This window comes from Nicotiana tomentosiformis, chromosome 2 (genome assembly GCF_000390325.3).
Source record: "Nicotiana tomentosiformis chromosome 2, ASM39032v3, whole genome shotgun sequence".
NCBI classification, from domain to species: Eukaryota; Viridiplantae; Streptophyta; class Magnoliopsida; order Solanales; family Solanaceae; genus Nicotiana; species Nicotiana tomentosiformis.
In genome coordinates this window covers 48,088,492-48,107,848 of record NC_090813.1, presented here as the reverse complement: position 1 = coordinate 48,107,848, position 19,357 = coordinate 48,088,492, and the positions used below count along the sequence as shown (strand labels likewise).

The 19,357-nt window shown below is 35.7% G+C and overlaps 3 protein-coding genes across 5 annotated transcripts; 2 read left to right on the top strand and 1 right to left on the bottom strand.

Moving 5' to 3' along the window:
* The first annotated feature begins 118 nt into the window (after positions 1 to 118).
* LOC104097297 (15-cis-phytoene desaturase, chloroplastic/chromoplastic) lies at positions 119 to 1,845 on the top strand. The gene has a single exon (XM_009603855.4). The coding sequence runs from the start codon at positions 178 to 180 to the stop codon at positions 1,645 to 1,647; it is 1,470 nt and encodes a 489-aa protein (XP_009602150.1). The 5' UTR covers positions 119 to 177; the 3' UTR covers positions 1,648 to 1,845.
* An 881-nt stretch (positions 1,846 to 2,726) lies between these two features.
* Positions 2,727 to 5,521, top strand: LOC104097298 (probable serine/threonine-protein kinase PBL11). Its single transcript, XM_009603856.4, has 7 exons — positions 2,727 to 3,167; positions 3,563 to 3,766; positions 3,851 to 3,919; positions 4,080 to 4,148; positions 4,225 to 4,287; positions 4,376 to 4,698; positions 4,815 to 5,521. Exons 1-7 carry the CDS (start codon positions 3,026 to 3,028, stop codon positions 5,313 to 5,315), a joined length of 1,371 nt encoding a protein of 456 aa, XP_009602151.1. The 5' UTR covers positions 2,727 to 3,025; the 3' UTR covers positions 5,316 to 5,521.
* A 1,030-nt stretch (positions 5,522 to 6,551) lies between these two features.
* Positions 6,552 to 10,028, bottom strand: LOC104097299 (probable protein phosphatase 2C 60). Of its 3 annotated transcripts, XM_070195276.1 has the most exons (6): positions 9,660 to 10,028; positions 8,894 to 9,309; positions 8,420 to 8,787; positions 7,726 to 7,962; positions 6,870 to 7,107; positions 6,552 to 6,697 (listed from the first exon to the last, which is right to left on the bottom strand). In XM_070195276.1, the coding sequence occupies exons 2-5, from the start codon at positions 9,210 to 9,212 to the stop codon at positions 6,874 to 6,876; spliced, it is 1,158 nt and encodes a 385-aa protein (XP_070051377.1). In that variant the 5' UTR covers positions 9,213 to 9,309; positions 9,660 to 10,028; the 3' UTR covers positions 6,552 to 6,697; positions 6,870 to 6,873. The 3 variants fall into 3 exon arrangements, with proteins under 3 accessions (XP_070051377.1, XP_009602153.1, XP_009602154.1); XM_009603858.4 differs by having other exon boundaries at positions 6,662 to 7,107; XM_009603859.4 differs by lacking the exon at positions 9,660 to 10,028 and adding an exon at positions 9,495 to 9,628 and having other exon boundaries at positions 6,662 to 7,107.
* Between the last annotated feature and the right edge of the window lie 9,329 nt (positions 10,029 to 19,357).

The window sequence follows — 19,357 nt, the reverse complement described above, 5'->3', positions numbered from 1 at the left end:
TAGTTGCAGTATTTAATTAGGGGAACCAAAAAAATGAAAAACAAAGAAATTCAATTCTTGCTGTCCACCTTATCTTCTCTTATGCCTTGAAGCAGAGAATCCAGCCCCACCAAATGGATAGAATACAACCAACGAAATCCAAATTAGCAACTGTCCCTTACGTTTCCGTTATCCTAAATGCCGCCGTGTCTCTGTCTCCCCGCCACTCACTCTCTCCCCTCCTCAAACCTTCTCATCTCCACGCGCCACCGCATTCGACTCCCTAAACCGCCGAATGCCTGCTCACAGATATCCCTGAACTCGTCATTGTCCAATCAAACCTCGCCCCCTCAGCCTAAAACCACCGGAGTCATTGTCATCGGCGGAGGCTTAGCTGGCTTAGCAGCTGCCACTCGGCTTCAAGCTGATAACATCCCATTTCTTCTTCTCGAAGCTTCTGACGCCGTCGGTGGCCGTGTTCGCTCCGACGTAGTCGACGGTTATATCCTCGACCGTGGTTTCCAAATTTTCATTACTGGTTACCCTGAAGCTCGAAAAATCCTTGACTATGACGCCTTAGACCTCAGAAAATTCTACTCTGGGGCTCAGGTTTACTACGGTGGTCGCTTCAACACCGTAGCTGATCCTCTCCGCCACTTCTCAGATTCTCTGCAATCTTTAACCAATCCAATCGGTACAGTTGTGGATAAATTACTCATAGGATTTACTAGATTAAAAGTTTTGACTCAAGGAGATGATGAAATATTGAATGCTGAAGAAGTTACTACTATTGATTTACTGAGAAAGATCGGTTTTTCTGATGCAATGTTAGAAAGGTTTTTCCGACCATTTTTTGGCGGGATTTTCTTCGATAGAGAGCTCGAAACGACGTCGCGGCTGTTCAATTTCATCTTCAAGTGCCTAGCTCTAGGTGACAACACGCTTCCGGCGAAGGGCATTGCCGCCATTCCGGAACAATTGGCGGCGAAATTGCCATCGAATTCGATACTGTTGAATTTACCAGTTGTTTCCGTTGATTCAGAATCGAATTCGAGCTCAAGAATAAGGGTGAAATTACTAAATGGAGAAATTTTGGCAAGTGAATTTGGGGTAATATTGGCAGTTGAAGAGCCTGAGGCAGTTAAGTTATTGGCGGGAAATATGGCGGGAGAAAAAACCGCTGAGGTTCGACAACCGGTTCGGAGCACTGTTTGTTTGTATTTTTCTGCTGACCAAGACAAAGTTCCGGTTCGGGATCCGGTTCTGCTTCTTAACGGTACGGATAAAGGGATAATCAATAACATGTTCTTCGCCACTAATGTCGCTCCCTCTTATGCTCCGGCAGGGAAGGCACTGGTTTCTGTGTCGCTTGTGGGGCGATATGATGACGTGGCGGATGAGGATTTGGTGGATAGGGTCGTGAAGGAGCTGTCGGGTTGGTTCGGGCAGTCGGTAGTTGGGTCATGGAGTTACTTGAGGATGTACCGTATCGGGTTTGCCCAACCGAACCAATGCCCACCCACCAACTTGACGAAGAACCCGAAAATAAAACCAGGCTTGTATATTTGTGGAGATTATGTGACTAGTGCTACTTTTGATGGAGCATTGGTTTCTGGGAAAAAAGCAGCAGAAGCTTTGTTACAAGATAGAGCCTCGGTTACAGTATAGCTGAATTGTGGTGTTGAGTTTCTTCAGTTGTGTGAAGTGTAAACTAGAGATTTTTTTGGTGTTCTTGATTTATTTGTATATGATTCATAACCGTTTATAGCTCATTTTGATGCATTGCTTGGCCTTTTCTTTATTTTCCTTAAGTGTATATGATTTGTTCTGTTGTTAATATAAATTGCAAGTATATTTGTTAAACAATGTTGTTTTACATTATGTGATAAATGGAGCAATGTGGGCAATTGAGAGTTCATATAAGCAATTCCCACTTGCTTGTAATTGAGGCATAGTTGTTGCTGTGGTGTTGTTTTACATTATCTGGAACCCACGCTCTGAAACAGGAGAGTAACAGCATAATTTGCAAAACTCCATGTGGGGAAGATTGTTTTGTTATTCAGATGTTAGATGTTTGTCTTATGTTTTTGGCTGCAGCAACAAGCTTGGGAAGTCACAGTGCAGCGTCCACGCCTGTAGATTTGACTCCTTAATTCTGCATTAATTTGCAAACTTTCAAGGTTTGAGAAGCTTCTTTAATGTTAAGCTTTTAGCTAGAAGCCATCTTTATGTAAAAGAACTTGCATACAACCGAAAAAAGACATAGTTATTGTTCTTATCCAATGGAACATAGATTCGATCTTTTTGTTCTTGAGAATCAGGAAAAGACAAGGGGATGATGCTCCTGGTTCTTGACTTCTTAATGTTTTGTTCACGACTTAATCATACAGCTCTGCCATGAATTTTATAGTAATATTTCCCCTATTTGATTATGGATAGTGTCTGTCTTACTGCTAATATAATAATGGAGGTTGCTATCAGTTGATGGACCATTATAGGTATTTTTAATCCTTCTAATTCTTTATTAATGTAAGCCAAACACTAATGTCTTTCCTAAATGCACTGTCTGATGCTGCCAGCAATTATATAATATCATGGAAACATGAGCATCATTTCATTGCCAATTAGAAGCTTCTACCAAGTGTTTTTTTGTTTTGTTTTGTTATGATAACCAAAATATATTGTGGTTGGTTTTTTCTTTATACTATATATCTTTATATAATATGAAACAAAGGCATCACATTCTCTGGTTTTTTCCTGTGAAGTCATTTTCGAATGAATAATTCTGCATTTCTACATGCATATACATGTTTGCATGTACTCTTTGGCCATATGTGCCGCTTGGACAGAGGGATAACTGACCAAGTCTTGGATTGGCATGGAAAGACAACAAATGAATGGATAGCCGGCAGAGATACCAATCCTTCTGAACAAGTATTACAGACCTACCTATTCTTGCTTTGCCCACTTAGTAAAGAAGTTGAATGAAAAGAAAATAAAAGGATGCAACGCCTAGCAGAATAGAAGTGGGATAAACTAAAAGAAAATGAGTCGAGGTTTCTTTCAAAGCCAGCAACACATATGGGGAGCAGTATCAGCTGGAATTTTGTTAGTATTTTTTGGTTGCTCAACTTTTTTCTGCTTCAAGAGGAAGCTTTATGCTTGCTTTAGGTTACCGAACCAAAAAGGTTAGTGAATCATTCATTGATACAACAAGTTCCTATTTTCTTCATCGTGGGATATTGAAAAATTAATCCTCCAAGTATTAATCCAGAATTTACGCACTAGGATCCGTCCTTTGACGAACTACTAGTAAGTTACTGTCAAATTGTAGGCGGTGCATTGTGTTCAATATCCTGAATAATTAGCATTGCAGTTTCCAGATACTCTTTTGAAGATGAACTAATCAAGAAATATATAAGATTCTTTTTTTCATTGGATGCAGTTGCAAACCGAGACATTTGTATCAGATTCATTGTCTATTGGAAACTGATTGTATATTAGATTGATTCGACGATTTCATCTTTGATATCTTCTTCTCTAGATTTTATCTTTCCTTTACTGACAGTTTCTAGGTAATTAGGAACTCTAAAAGCTGAACAACTGATGTTGAAGCTCTTCCAGTTGGAACAATTACAGAAGGCAACTAATAATTTCAGTCAAGATTCTCTTGTTGGTTCTGGTGCATTTGGAAATGTCTACAGAGGAACATTTGATAGGGAGGAAACACTAGCTATAAAAAAGGCACATGCTGAATCATACATCAGTATTGAAGAGTTTGAAAATGGTAACTGAAAACAACTTCTTCTGTTTGTAAGTCATCGCCACATTGAACATTGTCAGTAGCTGATACGATTGCATCTGCATGCAGAGATCAGGTTGCTCTCAAAAGTGAAGCACCGGAACCTCGTTAGTTTGGTGGGGTTCTGCCAAGAAGCTGGTACATTCACGATACTTATTATTATATTATTTCCTCACCAGTCACCAGTCAAAGGTTAATGATAGGACGGCCAAGAAATTTTCAACATTTAGACAAAAGCAGCTGTGATGATAAAATAAATCCAAAACTATTAGGCTAATGCTGTTTTATGCATCAACAGGGCTTAAGGGAGCAAAAATTCTGGTGTACGAGTTTGTTCCAAATGGTTCTCTGCTAGACTACATCATGGGTAAGTTCCAAACTCTAGGTTCATGATATCCTGCTTAGTTTCTGAAATTAAACATTTTTGGAAATGCTTGTTGTAGGGAGGGGAGGAAGGAGCTTAACATGGAGGCAGAGAGTGACGATAGCCATTGGAGCTGCTAAAGGTAAAGTTTTCACAGCTTAATTTGATGAGGTCGATCAATAGAAGATAAGGGGACAAACTTTTGATACATGATATATTTACTATTCCAGGAATAGCTCATCTGCATGAAGGGATCAAGCCAAGTATAATTCATCGGGACATAAAACCAAGCAACATCTTGGTAGGAGAGAACTTTGAGGCCAAGGTCTCAGATTTTGGGCTTGTGAAATCGGGTCCTAGTGGGGATCAATCACATGTTAGCAGTCAGATCAAGGGGACACCAGGGTACCTTGACCCTGCCTACTGTTCATCTCTCCATTTGACTTCATTCACTGATGTCTATAGCTATGGTGTTATACTACTGCAGCTTGTTGCTGCTAGACCTGTAGTCGAGAAAAGCAGAGGTCATCCTAATTTTCATATTATTGATTGGGTAATGAAAGTTTCAGGCTTGATTTTAGCATCCTAATATCTACAATATGCAAAACATTCTATTTCCATATGATGAAGTTGTAGATTCATGAAATCTCTGCATTGTTTGTTATGCAGGCAAGACCTAGTTTGGAACGAGGAACCATCGATGAAATAATAGATGCTAATCTCTTGATGGAACAATGCAACATGGAAATGATGTTCAAAATGGGACAGCTTGGTCTGAAATGTGTGGCCAAAGTACCCAAAGAAAGGCCTACAATGACTCAAGTATGGCAAGAACTGGAGGCAGCCCTCTTTTCTGCAGAAAATATCATATTTAAACAACCTTCAAATGGTTCCTTAAAATTAGCAAGCTTGTCAAGCGGATCAATGGGTAGTAGAAACCATCAACGGAAGCAACTTGATTATTCTCAAAGCTCAGTTAGCATAGATGGCATTAGATTGCAGAGGTTTCACATGGACATAGATCGCCTATCCTTTGGGAGTGCGAATTTGAGGTGCTTAGATGCCTATAGTATAAGCATTGAAGACGACTCATTCGACCTGACAGGAACTTCCGAGGAAACAACCATGAGTGGAAACGAAGAGTTAAGGCTAACATACGATATCAGTTAAAGTTTGCTTAATGTAAGACACGGTATATTTAGGTTGATTTGGTTGTGTGTAGGAATGAAAGATCTAAAAATGACCACCACTTGACAGTAAAGTCTGCCTACCTTCTTTGTATTGGCGGAATAGTAGAAGGGAAGGGATCCATACAATCTCAATTCTGTAGTTAGAAACTTTGATATTTGAGTTTTATTTCCACATCTTCCTGATCCTATATTGCAAGAATTTAGGCATTATACTGCAATCAGCTATTGAACTTGTGATCTTGCTCAAATTATCGGTTTCCAAGCCCAGATGAAGTAACTTGGGACCTTGCTAACATTGTCGGTTTTAAGCCCTAATAAAGAAGGATTGCGGTGTAAAACTTGTCAAGTTATCATGAATCTTATAATCTTTAAAATATTCTTAACTTGCTTGGAATTGAAACGTAATTGTATACTGCAATCATGGCAGAAGCCTTTTAATTATAACCTTGCATTTCGGTTGAATTAGAATATCATAATTATTTGGAGGAAGAAGATTGCCACAATAGAATGAAATAACAATATGTTCTTTAGTAAGGCAAATCACAAGGGAGATGCTTTACCACCCCTTCTCCATGGTAATCATCAATTATTCCAGTTAGTATTAATCAGCAAATAGCAACTTAAATCATGAAATTTTAATGGTGCAACTCCAAAAACATTGCACAACAAGTGCATTAAATAATGGATGAATTAACCAGTGAATTCAGAGAAGGGAAAAAGCTGAACAAATCATTAAATAACGACCCAGAGATAACTTTTGTGAATAACATGGAGAAATGGTCAATTTTCAGCTGCTCCCCCACATATACTGTTGGTCAGTCAAATCAATAATGTCAATAACGTACATGGTCCATTATGCTGTTTCTGGAAGGAGCTAGTGAACAATGATATACTGCCAAATAAAAACCTGTCAACGTAATTTGACTGTTGATTATCTAGCGCCAAGAATCTGAGATAGACACAATTAATTGAATCTCCAGTAGAAATATGTTGCCAAACTGGAAAACAGTGTCCACAATCAACAGTCAAGAATCCATTTCCAGGAAAAAAAACAACACATTGTGGGTTGCAAGATAAAAGGCTTTTGGCTGTGCAATAGCTGTGCATTTCATGCACTGTTCTAAACGTCTTCTAATTTTGAATGATTAATCATGACGCGCAAATACTCAAGATTCCATTCTTTACAGGTCTGCAGCGACATAGGGAGAAGTAAAAATGATAGAAAATAATTCATTCATTGGGCTTCAGCTTTACACCATGTATGCGATGATACCTTTGGATCAAACGAGTGGTAAGAAAGGAAAATGAAATAAGCAGAAAAGTCCATCCTCAAGAAAGAATTTCTACATTCGATCTTCTTGCCTGCTCATAAAGTTAATAAGAAGACACATGTTCCAAGTTAAACGTTACCATTGAACATCAAAAGAATAAATTAGTGCTGCACCTTCTGTTATTTCTCGTTAATCTACTACAAGATCTTGTCACGAGAAGGACACAGCAGAGTATACAACAAAGTGATAAGTTCAAGCAGTACCAAGTTATGTGGAAGTGGGAGCCAGACTTCTTGAACCTCCTCTCAGAGATACAGAGGGCCCTCTAAGTGAGGTGGCTCTACTCACAAGGTTTGAATCTAGAAACACGACTATGACCGAGATATCATCATGAAAATGTCTCCTCACACCGCGATCAATCTTCTTCAGGTCAGAATACCTCATCTCCCTTTTCTTTGCCGCTTCTTGCAAAGCAGCTTTTACAAGCCGCCGAGCACTTCCCTGAATTTAGTAAATGTAATTACTTTCTCAGTAAGCTCAACATAGAAATCCATCAACATTCAGACGATCCTCCAACCATATTCATCACAGTAAGACACAGAAGTACATAACACAAAAGGGAATTTGACAGGGAACCATAAACCTTTTACACTTCCACTATTAAAGCATTGGAACAATGAACTTTGAAGTTCTTAATTCGTTACTCACAAAATAAATGTTTAGTATTTGTTAATCTGATAGCTTTTGCTAAGGATTTATGCTCCTACATGTCACCTGAAGAAACGGACAAAAAAAAGTGTTTTTATCAAATGGGTGTGCTCGTGCTCCATATAAGTGAGTACTTGATACCATCAGTGAAGACAATGTAATTTGTAGATACAACGCAATTGCGTATCACCAAAAAAGGAGTACGTTACAATTAAAGCTTGGAATGCAGTAGTGCATTACATGATTTACAAAGAGAGAAATATAAGGATATGTGGTTTCAGTTTGTAATATGCTTAAAATATAGACATGCACTGCCTAAGGAAATCAGACCAGCTTTCAATCCATGACTGTATAAAAAAATAAATTAAGAGAAGAATAAGAAATGTTATGCTTTCAAGTGGAGGATCATACTCTGTGAGAGCTATTTTGGACGATATCAACTGCTTCTTGATTGCTAAGATGTTCCCAAAGACCATCAGAAGCAAATATGAGAAATTGATCATGTGTTTCAAGTTCATGCACTGAAATTGATGGATCCGCGCTCAATAAGGGCCTCTTGAAAGGTTCTCGCAAGCGAAATTTTGCATACAATGGCTCCTTATTGTACTCAGCATTTTTGAGATATAAATCGCCAATGGATCTCGTAATCTGACAGATTAATACAATAGATTGAAACATTCTCAAAACAATAATTACATGTTCTGCAAGGTAAAGAAACAAATTAATTCAAAAAACAGGAATCCATGTAAAGCACATAAATGCGGGATAAAAACCTAGCCTAGCAGTTAGATAATACAATTGGTAGTATAACCCTGCATCCATCCCTCATTAAGCAAACCAAAAGAGAAGGATAAGGTATTTTGGAGTATCAAAGAGAAAGCCACAACTGGGGGGAAAATGGCAGACTTTTAATTCAATTCAGACTCACGGAGGGTAAGAACCTAAGACAAAAGCCAGTATAGAGTCGGCGATAAACTCATAAATACCTGCAAATGGAAGAGGATAATATACTGGTGCAATAATGACTGTTGTGTTTAACTCAAAGGCAAGATGATCACATTCTAGCGAACTAGAGTCCAGAGCACACTTGTCACCAGAAACATACCTGTATCAGACCCTTTACACGCCATACATTATGCTTCAAAACCACTATCTGCGGGTCATCAGGATGCAGAGAATGTAATTCCTGTCTGACGGACTCAAAACTTGCATTATGCTCAGCTGAAAGCTGGAGGGCTAGAACTTCTCCTGTAGCCTTAACAAGTCTCCCCAAAACAGCCCGGGAATCACCAAGGTTGGCGACATAAAGGGTCCCATTACAGACCACCCCAACCAAACAGCAAGATCCAACAGCAGCCATCTGAGGTTTCGTTGGCCACTGCTTAACAACCAGAGAAAGGAATCCCTCCTCTGTTGCTTGAAATGCTTTTCGTATTACATCAACAGACATGGAATTTTGTTCAGCTACAAACCCTGCAATATATAAGTGGCAGAATAATCAAGATCAAACTACTAATTCTACAATACTATCCAACAAATAAATACTTGGCAGATAAGCAGTTTAGTCAAATATGCTTACTCTTGAGATGCTGAAAGAGGTTATCGTTGATATAACGTGATGTTTCAGGCCCACCATGACCATCATATACCCCGACAAACGTTCCATAGGGGCCAGAATCGAGCAAGCTCAGAGAACCCGACTCAATCTGACTTTGATCCTCCAGCAAATTGTTGGCCTGAACAACTGCCATAGAGAATTCACCAACTAAGTGCAGTCCACTGTCTTTGTACCAAAGAAGTCCATCTTGGCGTCCAGCTGAATCTGGACCAGTGTGTACGTAACGGTCCGATGATGGCCGCCAACATGCCCTCAAAAAATTTATCAACTTTGATAACATCCCTCATTTCACCTTTGCTTACCGCCAATTCCTCAACATCCAAACGGATGCAAAACCTGTCCAACTAAAACCCCTTCACCACTACTCCTCCTTTATCCTGGAAACAACAAATAAACAAGAAATTTAAGTATTAAAACTTCACCTATCACAGAATAGAGCCAAAGATCATAGCTTTATCACAAAATCAGGAATAACAATAAGATAAGCATGAACCACAAATTAGAAATCTCAAAGATTTGAAAACAACTTGAGGCAAAAAGCTGGGTCAAACTAACACATTACCGTCCAAAAAAGGAAGGGGTCAATTATTAAGGTAGTAAAAGCCAAAACCCAGCAAAACCACATGTGCAAAATGAACAAAACAGAAGTATGGACCCACGGAAAACCATACAAAGTTCACAGCTTTGAGAGAATTTGCCTCCTAAATAAAGAAAAAAGAATACTCACAGTTGTAATTAGGCCTTTATATGCTATCTTTCTGTTCTATTACTGAAGTGCGGCAAGTAAAAATGACGGAGATCTGAATAAAACAGAGCAATACATGTGGTTGTGAAAGCGTTAGATCTGCAGATCCATCAAAAAATTAATCCCAGCTTATGCAAATATACGTTTAAAGAATATTAATACAGAAAAAAGATGAAGTCTTTTTCCTGTCTTTTGTTTTCTTTTCAGTTTTTGTTATCCTCTCTCTCTATTTTTTCAGTTGAACGTAAGAAAGAAGGAAGGTGAGAGATGAGAAAGGAAGACGAAAGATGAAGTAGTTAAAAGAAGAAAGAGGAAGGGCATTTGTTTTTTTGGTTTTTTTTTGTGATTGAAGTCATTGAACCAACTGAAGAGAGTCTTTATTTCTTTATTCTTTTTAGTCTTTCTTTTTTTATATTTCATATTTTGAGTTTCTTTTTTTTTTTTTCTTTTCTTGTTTTTCCTTTTCTATATTTACTGTCTTCTCTCTCTTGTGTTTCTCAGCAGACAAAACAAAACCTTTAAAAAGAAAAACCCATCAAACTCGATGCTGAAAACCAGCAATGTTGTGTATCTATCTTCTTTGAAACGAAAGATTTAAATAAGTCCAAATACATAGACCGACATCCAAACTTTGGCGGCATTTTTCACTTAGACACTTAAAGTTAGTATATTTTTTATTAGGCACTACAACTCATTTTAAACTGTGCCAATTAAATACAAAAATACTAATCAGTCAAAAGAATATATTTTGTGGATTACACGCGCATGACATGGCAAAATAGTCCAATTAAAAAATGACACGTGGCTTTGACACAAAAATATTTAAAGTCTTTTAAGAAAAGAATAAAAAAGTAACAAAAAAAAAACCCTTTGTCCCCAAATTGTCACGGTTTCCCACCCACCGATGGCTCTAATCCCGTCGCCAGACACCACCCCTGCCCCCTCTTCTTTGTCTTCTTCGCATAACCTTTCCCGCCCAACCCCTTTTCGGCTATTTCAAACAGATAAATATAACAACATGGCTCTTTCCCTCGTCTCCTAACCAGTAAAAAAAGGACTTTTGCTGGAAAATTTTATTGGAAAATCTTAAAGATCAGTGCATCTTTAGCCGTCAAAATTCACTTTTCGTAGACCTCGCACTTTCACGTCTTAGAAAGCTTAACTATTCATTTTTTTTCCAGAGATTTATTTTGTTATCCGATAAATTGTTGGAAATCTTAACTTCGATTTTGCAAAGGTTAAATTTTCCGTCTTTGAGAGTGTCTATCTCTTGAGATCTCATGGGAAGTGGGAAAGGATTGATGAGAGTGATAAGTTTTCATGTATTGGGCTAATGGAACTCCTTACTAGGTTCATAGTGTTTCTTGTTGAAAATCATGGCAGATAATGGTGGTGATGGACAGATCTGAAAATGAAGAAAATCGCCACGGCGAGCGACAACCTGCAGTGGTGACTATGGCGGGAGGAAGGTGACAGTAATGAGGAGAGAAAATCTGAAAATTTTAAGGGAAGAAAAAAAAGAAAATTATTATTTTTTATTCATTCACGCACTCGAGGAGAGTGAGAAACACTTTCTTTGTCATGTCATTGTTTTGTGTTTAATTGGCATAGTTTGAAATGAGTTCTAGTGTTTAATAGAAAATAGGCTAACTTTAAGTGTCTAATTGAAAATTGGCGCCAAGTTTCGGTGCCTGACTATGTATTTGGCCTTTAAATAAAGAGTAACTAGCTAGGTACTGATATTTGTATAAGGGTAGGTTCTCTATATCACACTTGTTGGGGTGCGATTCTTACCCAGACACTACGTGAATGCGATGCTTTGTGCATCGGACTGCCTAGTAGCTAACTAGTTGCAGAGTTTATCCTTGATAATTAGGGGTGGCAAACGGGCGAGTCTGGTCGGATTTGGGCCGGTCGAAAACAAATAATACAAAAATAAATAAATTATCTGACGCGGTGCATATTGAATACGGATAGAAAATAGGTTAACCAACGGATAATATAGATATTCATGGTTTCTTGAATATGATCATTTCTTGGAGAATTTCTAGTCTCTCAAACTTGAGGAATCCCCAATTTGAGTTTTTTCAAATGTAAAGGTTAACCCATTGGTATCCATTTGTTATCTATTTTTAAGTGGATAATATGAATCTTATCCATATTTTAGTCATTTAAAAAAGTCAATTATCCAACTCATTTTAATGGATAATATAGATAAATAACTATTTTTTATCTATTTTGCCACCCCTATTGATAATTGTGAGTATTGCCTTAATATTGGGTCCAACATTACTACTATCTACACTAAGTTATCCAATAAAAAAGAATGTCTAAATCAAGGTTGGGCAAAACTAGAAATTATTCTATAAATGGACTAAATAATTCTCCTCTATTACAAAAGTTGTACGGATTAAAATTCTCCAATGATTTTGTTATTAAGTCACCAAAAGGTCATAACTTGAACGACAAAATCACACAATTATATTAATGAACTTCTAGTTATTACTGTTTAATTACACTTTTCTTTACCCCTTGTTAACGATACGTGGGGAAAAGGCATTTTCTCACTAATGATAAGAAAAAAAGGAAAATTTAATTTTTTTTTTCTGTTAACAGGAAAGAAAGAATATAATTATGCTTGGTTTTTCCAACATGTATATTATGGATCGTATAGTTAACATCTGTCACATTTTAGCATGATTCATAAGATAGTGTATTTGAATATTCACCCCCAACCCCTCCCCAAGAAACAAATCTCAGAATTCAGAAGAATTGTGAAGTCAAATAGTTAAAGAATCTTTCTAAGAGCAAAAAAAGAAAATACAGTAAAACCTATTTATAACAATTTTATTTGTTCCAAATATTTTTATATATTACAGTGAAGTGCTGTTATAGAAAAGATATATTATAATATAATATGAAAATTGATTCCGAAAAAAGCTTGACTTTTATAGTGAAGTTTGTTATATAGAGATGTTGTTATAGACAGATCTGACTGTAGTTAAAGAATCAGATTTCTAATTTAGCGTTGTTTGTCCTGTAAGTTATAGGTAATTATTTATTATACGGAAAATGGTCAAATATGTCCCTGAATTATTGAAAATAGAGCACTTATGCCCTCTGTTTGCATTTGGGTACAAAATTGCCCTTGCCGTTAATAAAGTGGTTCCTTTTTTCCCCTCCCCACTAATAGACTCCACATCAAGGACAATTTTATACCCAAATACAAATGGAGGACATAATTGTTCTATTTTCAATAGTTCAAGGGCATATTTGACCTTTTTTTGTAAAAATAATACTTTTTTGCTGAGTTGAAAAGGAACAAATATACCCCTAAATTATTAAAAATAGAGTAATTATACTACCAGTTTGCATTTGGGGTACAAAAAGAGGGCACAAATTTGTACCCAAATACCCAAATAGGAAGACGAAATGGAATTTTTTTTTACCATTAATTACTTGGTACTCTAATAATAAGATTTTGCATTAAGAATTGATATTACAATGTAAAAGGTCATTTTATTACGGATACATCAATGATGAATAATGTCATTGTATCCTTTGAGCAGATCTGGATTCAAGTCCCTCTAATGGGGTATTGTTTGGTTTATCTTACATGCTAGGACTTAGAAGTTCAAAGAATATAAAAATCAAATCACACGAATTTGATCCATTAAGAAAATAATAAGTAAAAAAAGTGAAGCAGGAGGTTATGATCAGCTGGTCGAAGAGATTTTCTGGTGAGATTTCTCGTCATTGTAGTAATTACTACGTAAAAGATATGGTAAGACATTCCTTTCCCTCTTTTTTTTTAAGAGAATATTTTTTCTCCAACATGTATTTTCAACTCAGCAAAAGAATATTATTATATACGGAAAAAGGGTCAAATATACAATTATGTCCTCCGTTTGTATTTGGATACAAAATTGTCCTTGATGTGGAATCTGTTAGTGGGAAGGGGCAAAAATGACCCACTTTATTAACGGCAAGGACAATTTTGTACCCAAATGCAAACGGAGGGCATAATTGCTCTATTTTCAATAGTTCAGGAACATATTTGAACATTTTCCGTTTATTATATATTGACGTCAGTTTTAGCGAACATGCATCTGAAAATGCAATAAGCACATTTCCAACGTAATAAATTAACAATCATCTTAATTCTCTCCCGAAGGATTTCTTTTCATATTATAAAACCCTCACTTGAATTCTTAAAATTAATCTTATCCATTTGGGTACATTCTTATATCAGCTTGAGATGATACATATACCTAGTCAAAATCAAAACTACCTTCGTCTAGATTTATGTAACCTTATTTAACAATACATACACAAGAATTAGATTTTTTTTTGAAATGTTGGTCTAAAAATCCATAAATATTTATGTAATACTATACATTATCTTATTAAATAATTAAAATAAAGTTATTTTTTGTATCTAATTAATGTATACATTCTCATGATTTTAATTAGTAACATCAATTATTTCGGTGGCTGCTTTGTCAAAAAGGGTTTTTGGTAGTAGTTACAGTAAAATATTACATACTGGATTTGGAACATGGTAAAAGTTTTTGCTGAGCTAAAACGAATCAACCCAAAATGAGAATATGAGGTCTTCTTCTACGTTAAACAGCTGTAAAAATCTTTTCTCTGATCTCACAAGTTACATCACCAAATTATAGCCCTGGAAGTTATGTGTTGTCCTCAAAACTCCACCTCCTCCTTCCTTTCCTCAAATTCAACAATTCTTCAGGCAATCGTCACTACTTACCGTGCATGAAATAATGGCGGAACTGGGCGGAATCGTTGGAAATTATACTATATATATAAAATTTAAAAAATTATAGAGTATATGTTATATAAGATGTTGAATATCTTTTAGCTTTTTATATATTTAATTTTTTATTTCTTGAACCTTTTTGGTGAAATCCTGTCTCCACCACTCACATAAAAAATCTGTTTGGTCAAAAGTTTTGATTGCATTAGTTAACAGTACTAATGCAACGTCCACCATTACTTTTTCCTAGTGCAGAAACTAGAAACACCAATATGCCTAGACAACTGCTGGTCAAACAATCTTACAAGTAATAAATTAACAGATCACTTTAAAAATTTAAAAACTTACAGATCACTTGGGTGATATTCTTTTTTTTTTTTTTTTTTAAAAGATCACTTAAAAATTACTACTACACATTACAGTTCAGAATAAGTTAATTTAGTAACCTAAGAAATTATCTATTACGTCAAGTTAATTACATTGATAGGAGTATAAATTCTTTGCAATTTTGGTATATTTACGTTAAATCCGCACCAAAAGGCCACCAAGTTTTTCACGTCATTCTCTGCCCTTTTGAGGTTGGTTATTGATCATACAATGGATCATACATACACATACACGAATGTGTGATGGATGTGTGTGTACATGCTCTTGTCTGTTTACATAATTAATTTAAGTAATACAAGTTTGTTTACCGCTAGTAATACAGTGTCAATTTTCCTACACTATATATCAAGCTGCTTGAAAGATAATTACACATTTTTCATAATAAATAAGATTATCCTGAAAATTAACACAAGTATATAACCTGCTAGAACAAGTTAAAATATAATTATGATATAAAAATTATCTTGGCATAACATATTAAGAAGGCTAAGATTAAAGCTCAAACAATCAGTAAAGATGGCCAAATGTTTATGCTGAAAACATAAGCATATACACAGGGAGAATTCTAGCCGAACGAAGTATATAAGCCCTAATTCGTCACACATGATATCCAGCGAAAAGCTATTTGTCAAATAGTTAATTTTAGTTATGAAATACTGAAATCAATAAGTAAAATATATGACAAATAGCTCTTTGTCAAGGAAAGAATTAAGAATGGAGAAGAAAGGTGTGAAATAAAGCTGTTCTTTTGAGGTATGTAAAATAATAAGTACTCCTTCCTTTCACCGAAATAATTAAGTGGAAAAGCAGAATTAATGCACGCTGACTATTTTCAAGTTACGTGTTTATAATTTATTGTATTGGGAAAACGACTACATATATTTTAAAAGAAAACAAATAAAAGTTCTACTCATATTATTTCCTAATATATTTCTCAAACTTGAAGTTTCTTTATAGCCGAAGAAAAAAAGGTAGAAGCTCTTATTAAAAAAGATCATATGCTTAATGTGGTATGAATGTTTATCAGATAAAACCTGATCAGTTGTCAAACATCAAAATAAAAATAAATTCAATTAATTTAATGCAGACCACATATGTAGGAAATGAGTACCTGATAGAGCCGACCAAGCTACCCTTTTTTTAATTTTATTTTATTTATGCATATGAACAGGTCTGTGATCATCATCAAGTCAACTAATTACGCTTTTAATCTTCCTCATCTGAAAATGAATGAAATGCCAATTTTCTATATCTATTAGGAGTACTTTTTAATTTATAATTTCTGTACGGACAAATCAACCCGGTATGTCTTAAAAGAAGTGGAATTTACACGTAATACAACTTATTTAATACTTAATTAAATAAATTATAATTACTTTTAGAAAATTATATAAAATATAATTTATTTTAATCTACAATTTTTCATATCCCTAAAATCTCTTCCTTGAGATTCTCTTACCTAAAACTATCCTAATATCTCTCTCTTAAGATTCACTCTCACCTCAAATGTATTTATACATATTAATTTTCTCTCAATTTCTCCATTAAATGATTCGAGAATATCCTAATGTCTCAAACATCTTTCCTCCTTTTTACGTATATAATATATCACCCCCATCCTTCCTCCACCCCACTATAAAATTCTTATACCCTTATTCATACTCCATTATAGTATATTTTTTATCACTTAATTTGGCTTCTCTGTACAATTACTAATGATATATAATAGTATATTATATATTATATAGTATATATTATATATTCTATACATGATATTATATACTTATATATGTGTATATAGTATAATATAAATTAAAGGTAGACTGTAATAAAATTATTCTATATTGGATTTTAAAAGTATTACTTAATATTTGTATATTGTATAATTACTATGATATATATGTATTGCACATTATGTATTATGTATTTATATAAAGTCTAATTGTTAAACCTAATAACTCCTTATGTTTCTTGAAGACGATAAGTTGTCACGACCCAAAATCTCACATGTCGTGATGGTGCCTATCTTAATATTAGGCAAGCCGATAATCTCAATAAACCATCATATCTTTGAAGTTTGAAAATATATTATTTAAATTCAGCGGAAGAAAACTCACAAATACAGATATAAACACTCACAAAACCCGATGTCACTGAGTACATGAGCATCTAATATGAATACAAAGTCTGACTGACAAAACACTGTCTGAAAGAATAGTATAGTACAATAACTAAAAGAAAGAGAGTCAAGGTCAGCGGACTACAGACAACTACCTTGATAATCTCCAACTGATAGCACGCTGAGATTTAACGGTCTCCGTATCCAAAAGCACATGGATCTGCACACGAGGTGCAGAATGTAGTATGAGTACAACCAACTCAATAAGTAGCAAGACTAACCTTTGGGCTAAAAGTAGTGACGAGCTCCGCAGGTACAATCCAGTATAAATAATAACAATACAGAAATGCAGGCATGCTTTCAAGTTCAACAGTTGCTTTCAGTACAAATAAAATAGATCAATTCTGAACAATACGAGGAATATGATATCTCTGTATCTACATGCCAATGTACATACTGTATGTGATACACCTTAGTGAAAACTCTGTGTACTCACAATCTAAAATACTCAATCACTCAATACTGTATATGGTCAATCTAGCTTAGGGAAGATCGATCCCAAATATATATGTATATCCATCAACTGACAGTCAGTCACCCAATACTATATAAGGCCAATCCAGCCCAGGGGAAGATCCATCCTCGAATATCAATGATTCAGACAAGATCCATGTCCAGGAAAAATCCATCCCTCAATATAAATGCTTCAGGCAAGATCCATCCCTCAATATATATATCTATGGCAAGATTTATGCCCAGGGAAGATCCATCAATATATATATCCACGGAATTAATTAAGTCACAATTCCTATAATGCACGCTCACACGCCCGTCACCTAGTTTGTGCGTCATCTCCAAACAATTCATACAACATGTAATTCAGGGATTCATACCCTTAGAACCAAGTTTAGAAGTGTTACTTACCTCAAACCGCGTAATTTCTTACTCCGCTATACCCTTGCCTCACGAATTGGCCTCCAAATTCTTCGTATCTAGCCACAATTAATTCGTTTCAGTCAATACAAATGATTGAAATTAATTTCATAAGAAAATACTAATTTTCCAATAAAATTCGAAATTTAACTAAAAAAAAATCGTCCGTGGGGCCTACGTCTCGGAACCCGACAAAAGTTACGGAGTATGAATGCCCATCTAACCACGAGTCCAACCATATAAATTTTACCAAATTCCGTTATCAACTCGACCCTCAAATCTTCAATTAAAGTTTTTGAAGATTTCTACCATTTTCAACCCAATCCTTACCCATTTGAACTCAACAATCTTCCTACAAACCTTATTGGTACAAGCATGTATAATTAATACTCTCACACCCAAGAATCATACTCCCAATCACCCATCTTTACCCAAACTCAAAATTGAAGACTAGGGGTTAGAACCTTACCTCTTGGGTGAAGATCTTGTAATATTTCCTTGTTGGATTTCAAATCTTGAACAAGATCTTGATGAATAAAGCACTTGAGCTTCTTCCTCTCTCTCTCTCTAGAACACTCTCCATTCTCTCTAAAAATATTAGATTTTTGCTTCAAAATGAGCTTCAAGGGCTATAAATCGAAGTTGGATCGGATTATAAAAATCAAAAAATGGACTCTCCGAACTAAGGTCTGTGATCGCAGAGTGGACCCGCAGAACTGTTGTGCGGCCCGCAAAATGGACCGCGTAATTGATCTCCAAAAATTAGGTTGTTTCGGGTTGGGTCTGCGGCAGGTTTGCGTTCGCAAAATGCACCGTAGACCTGTTCTACGGTCGTATAATGCACTGCATAACTTCCCTCCGAAAATCCCAAATTGATTCTGCGATAGGTTTTGCGGTCCACGAAATGATTATGCGGTCGCATAATTGACCGCACAATGGTCCTCAAACTTGGCTTGTTTCTGCTTCACTCTGCAGCACTTATGTGGTCCGCATAGTGAATCTGCGATCGCAAACTCGACCGCGAATCGCCTTCTTCGGCCATAAGTCAACATCCGGTCAACCTTTTCAACTTAAGTTCTAAACCTTGGAACTAAGTGTTCCAAATCATTCCAAAACCTCACCGGGCCCGAACCAGTTACCCCGACAAGTCAAATAATAACCGTAAAGTATAATTTGAACAGTAAATGGGGAGACAAGGTTGTAATACTCGAAATGACCGGCCGGGTTGTTACATAAGTATATCAAAGTGGGGAATGAAATTGAAAGAACAAAAGAATCCCAAAATATAGAACCTAGTTTAATAGAGGATGCAACATATTTTTATGGAGGATGCCTCTTGGTAATGAGATAATATTGTCATGGTAACCTAAATCATTTATAGTAATAATATTTAATTAACAAAAAAGAGAATTTTAAGGGACTAATTATGGATAGGGCTAATTATGAATACATTTCAAAATTAGA

Coding starts and splice junctions, on each gene's coding strand:
- LOC104097297 (XM_009603855.4), top strand. CDS start 178: ATGCCGCCGTGTCTCTGTCTCCCCGCCACTCACTCTCTCCCCTCCTCA.
- LOC104097298 (XM_009603856.4), top strand. CDS start 3,026: ATGAGTCGAGGTTTCTTTCAAAGCCAGCAACACATATGGGGAGCAGTA. Junction 4,288..4,375: donor AGCCATTGGAGCTGCTAAAG/GTAAAGTTTTCA, acceptor TTACTATTCCAG/GAATAGCTCATCTGCATGAA. Junction 4,699..4,814: donor ATTTTCATATTATTGATTGG/GTAATGAAAGTT, acceptor TTTGTTATGCAG/GCAAGACCTAGTTTGGAACG.
- LOC104097299 (XM_070195276.1), bottom strand. CDS start 9,212: ATGTTATCAAAGTTGATAAATTTTTTGAGGGCATGTTGGCGGCCATCA. Junction 8,788..8,893: donor CCTCTTTCAGCATCTCAAGA/GTAAGCATATTT, acceptor TATATATTGCAG/GGTTTGTAGCTGAACAAAAT. Junction 7,963..8,419: donor GTGTAAAGGGTCTGATACAG/GTATGTTTCTGG, acceptor TTAATCTGTCAG/ATTACGAGATCCATTGGCGA.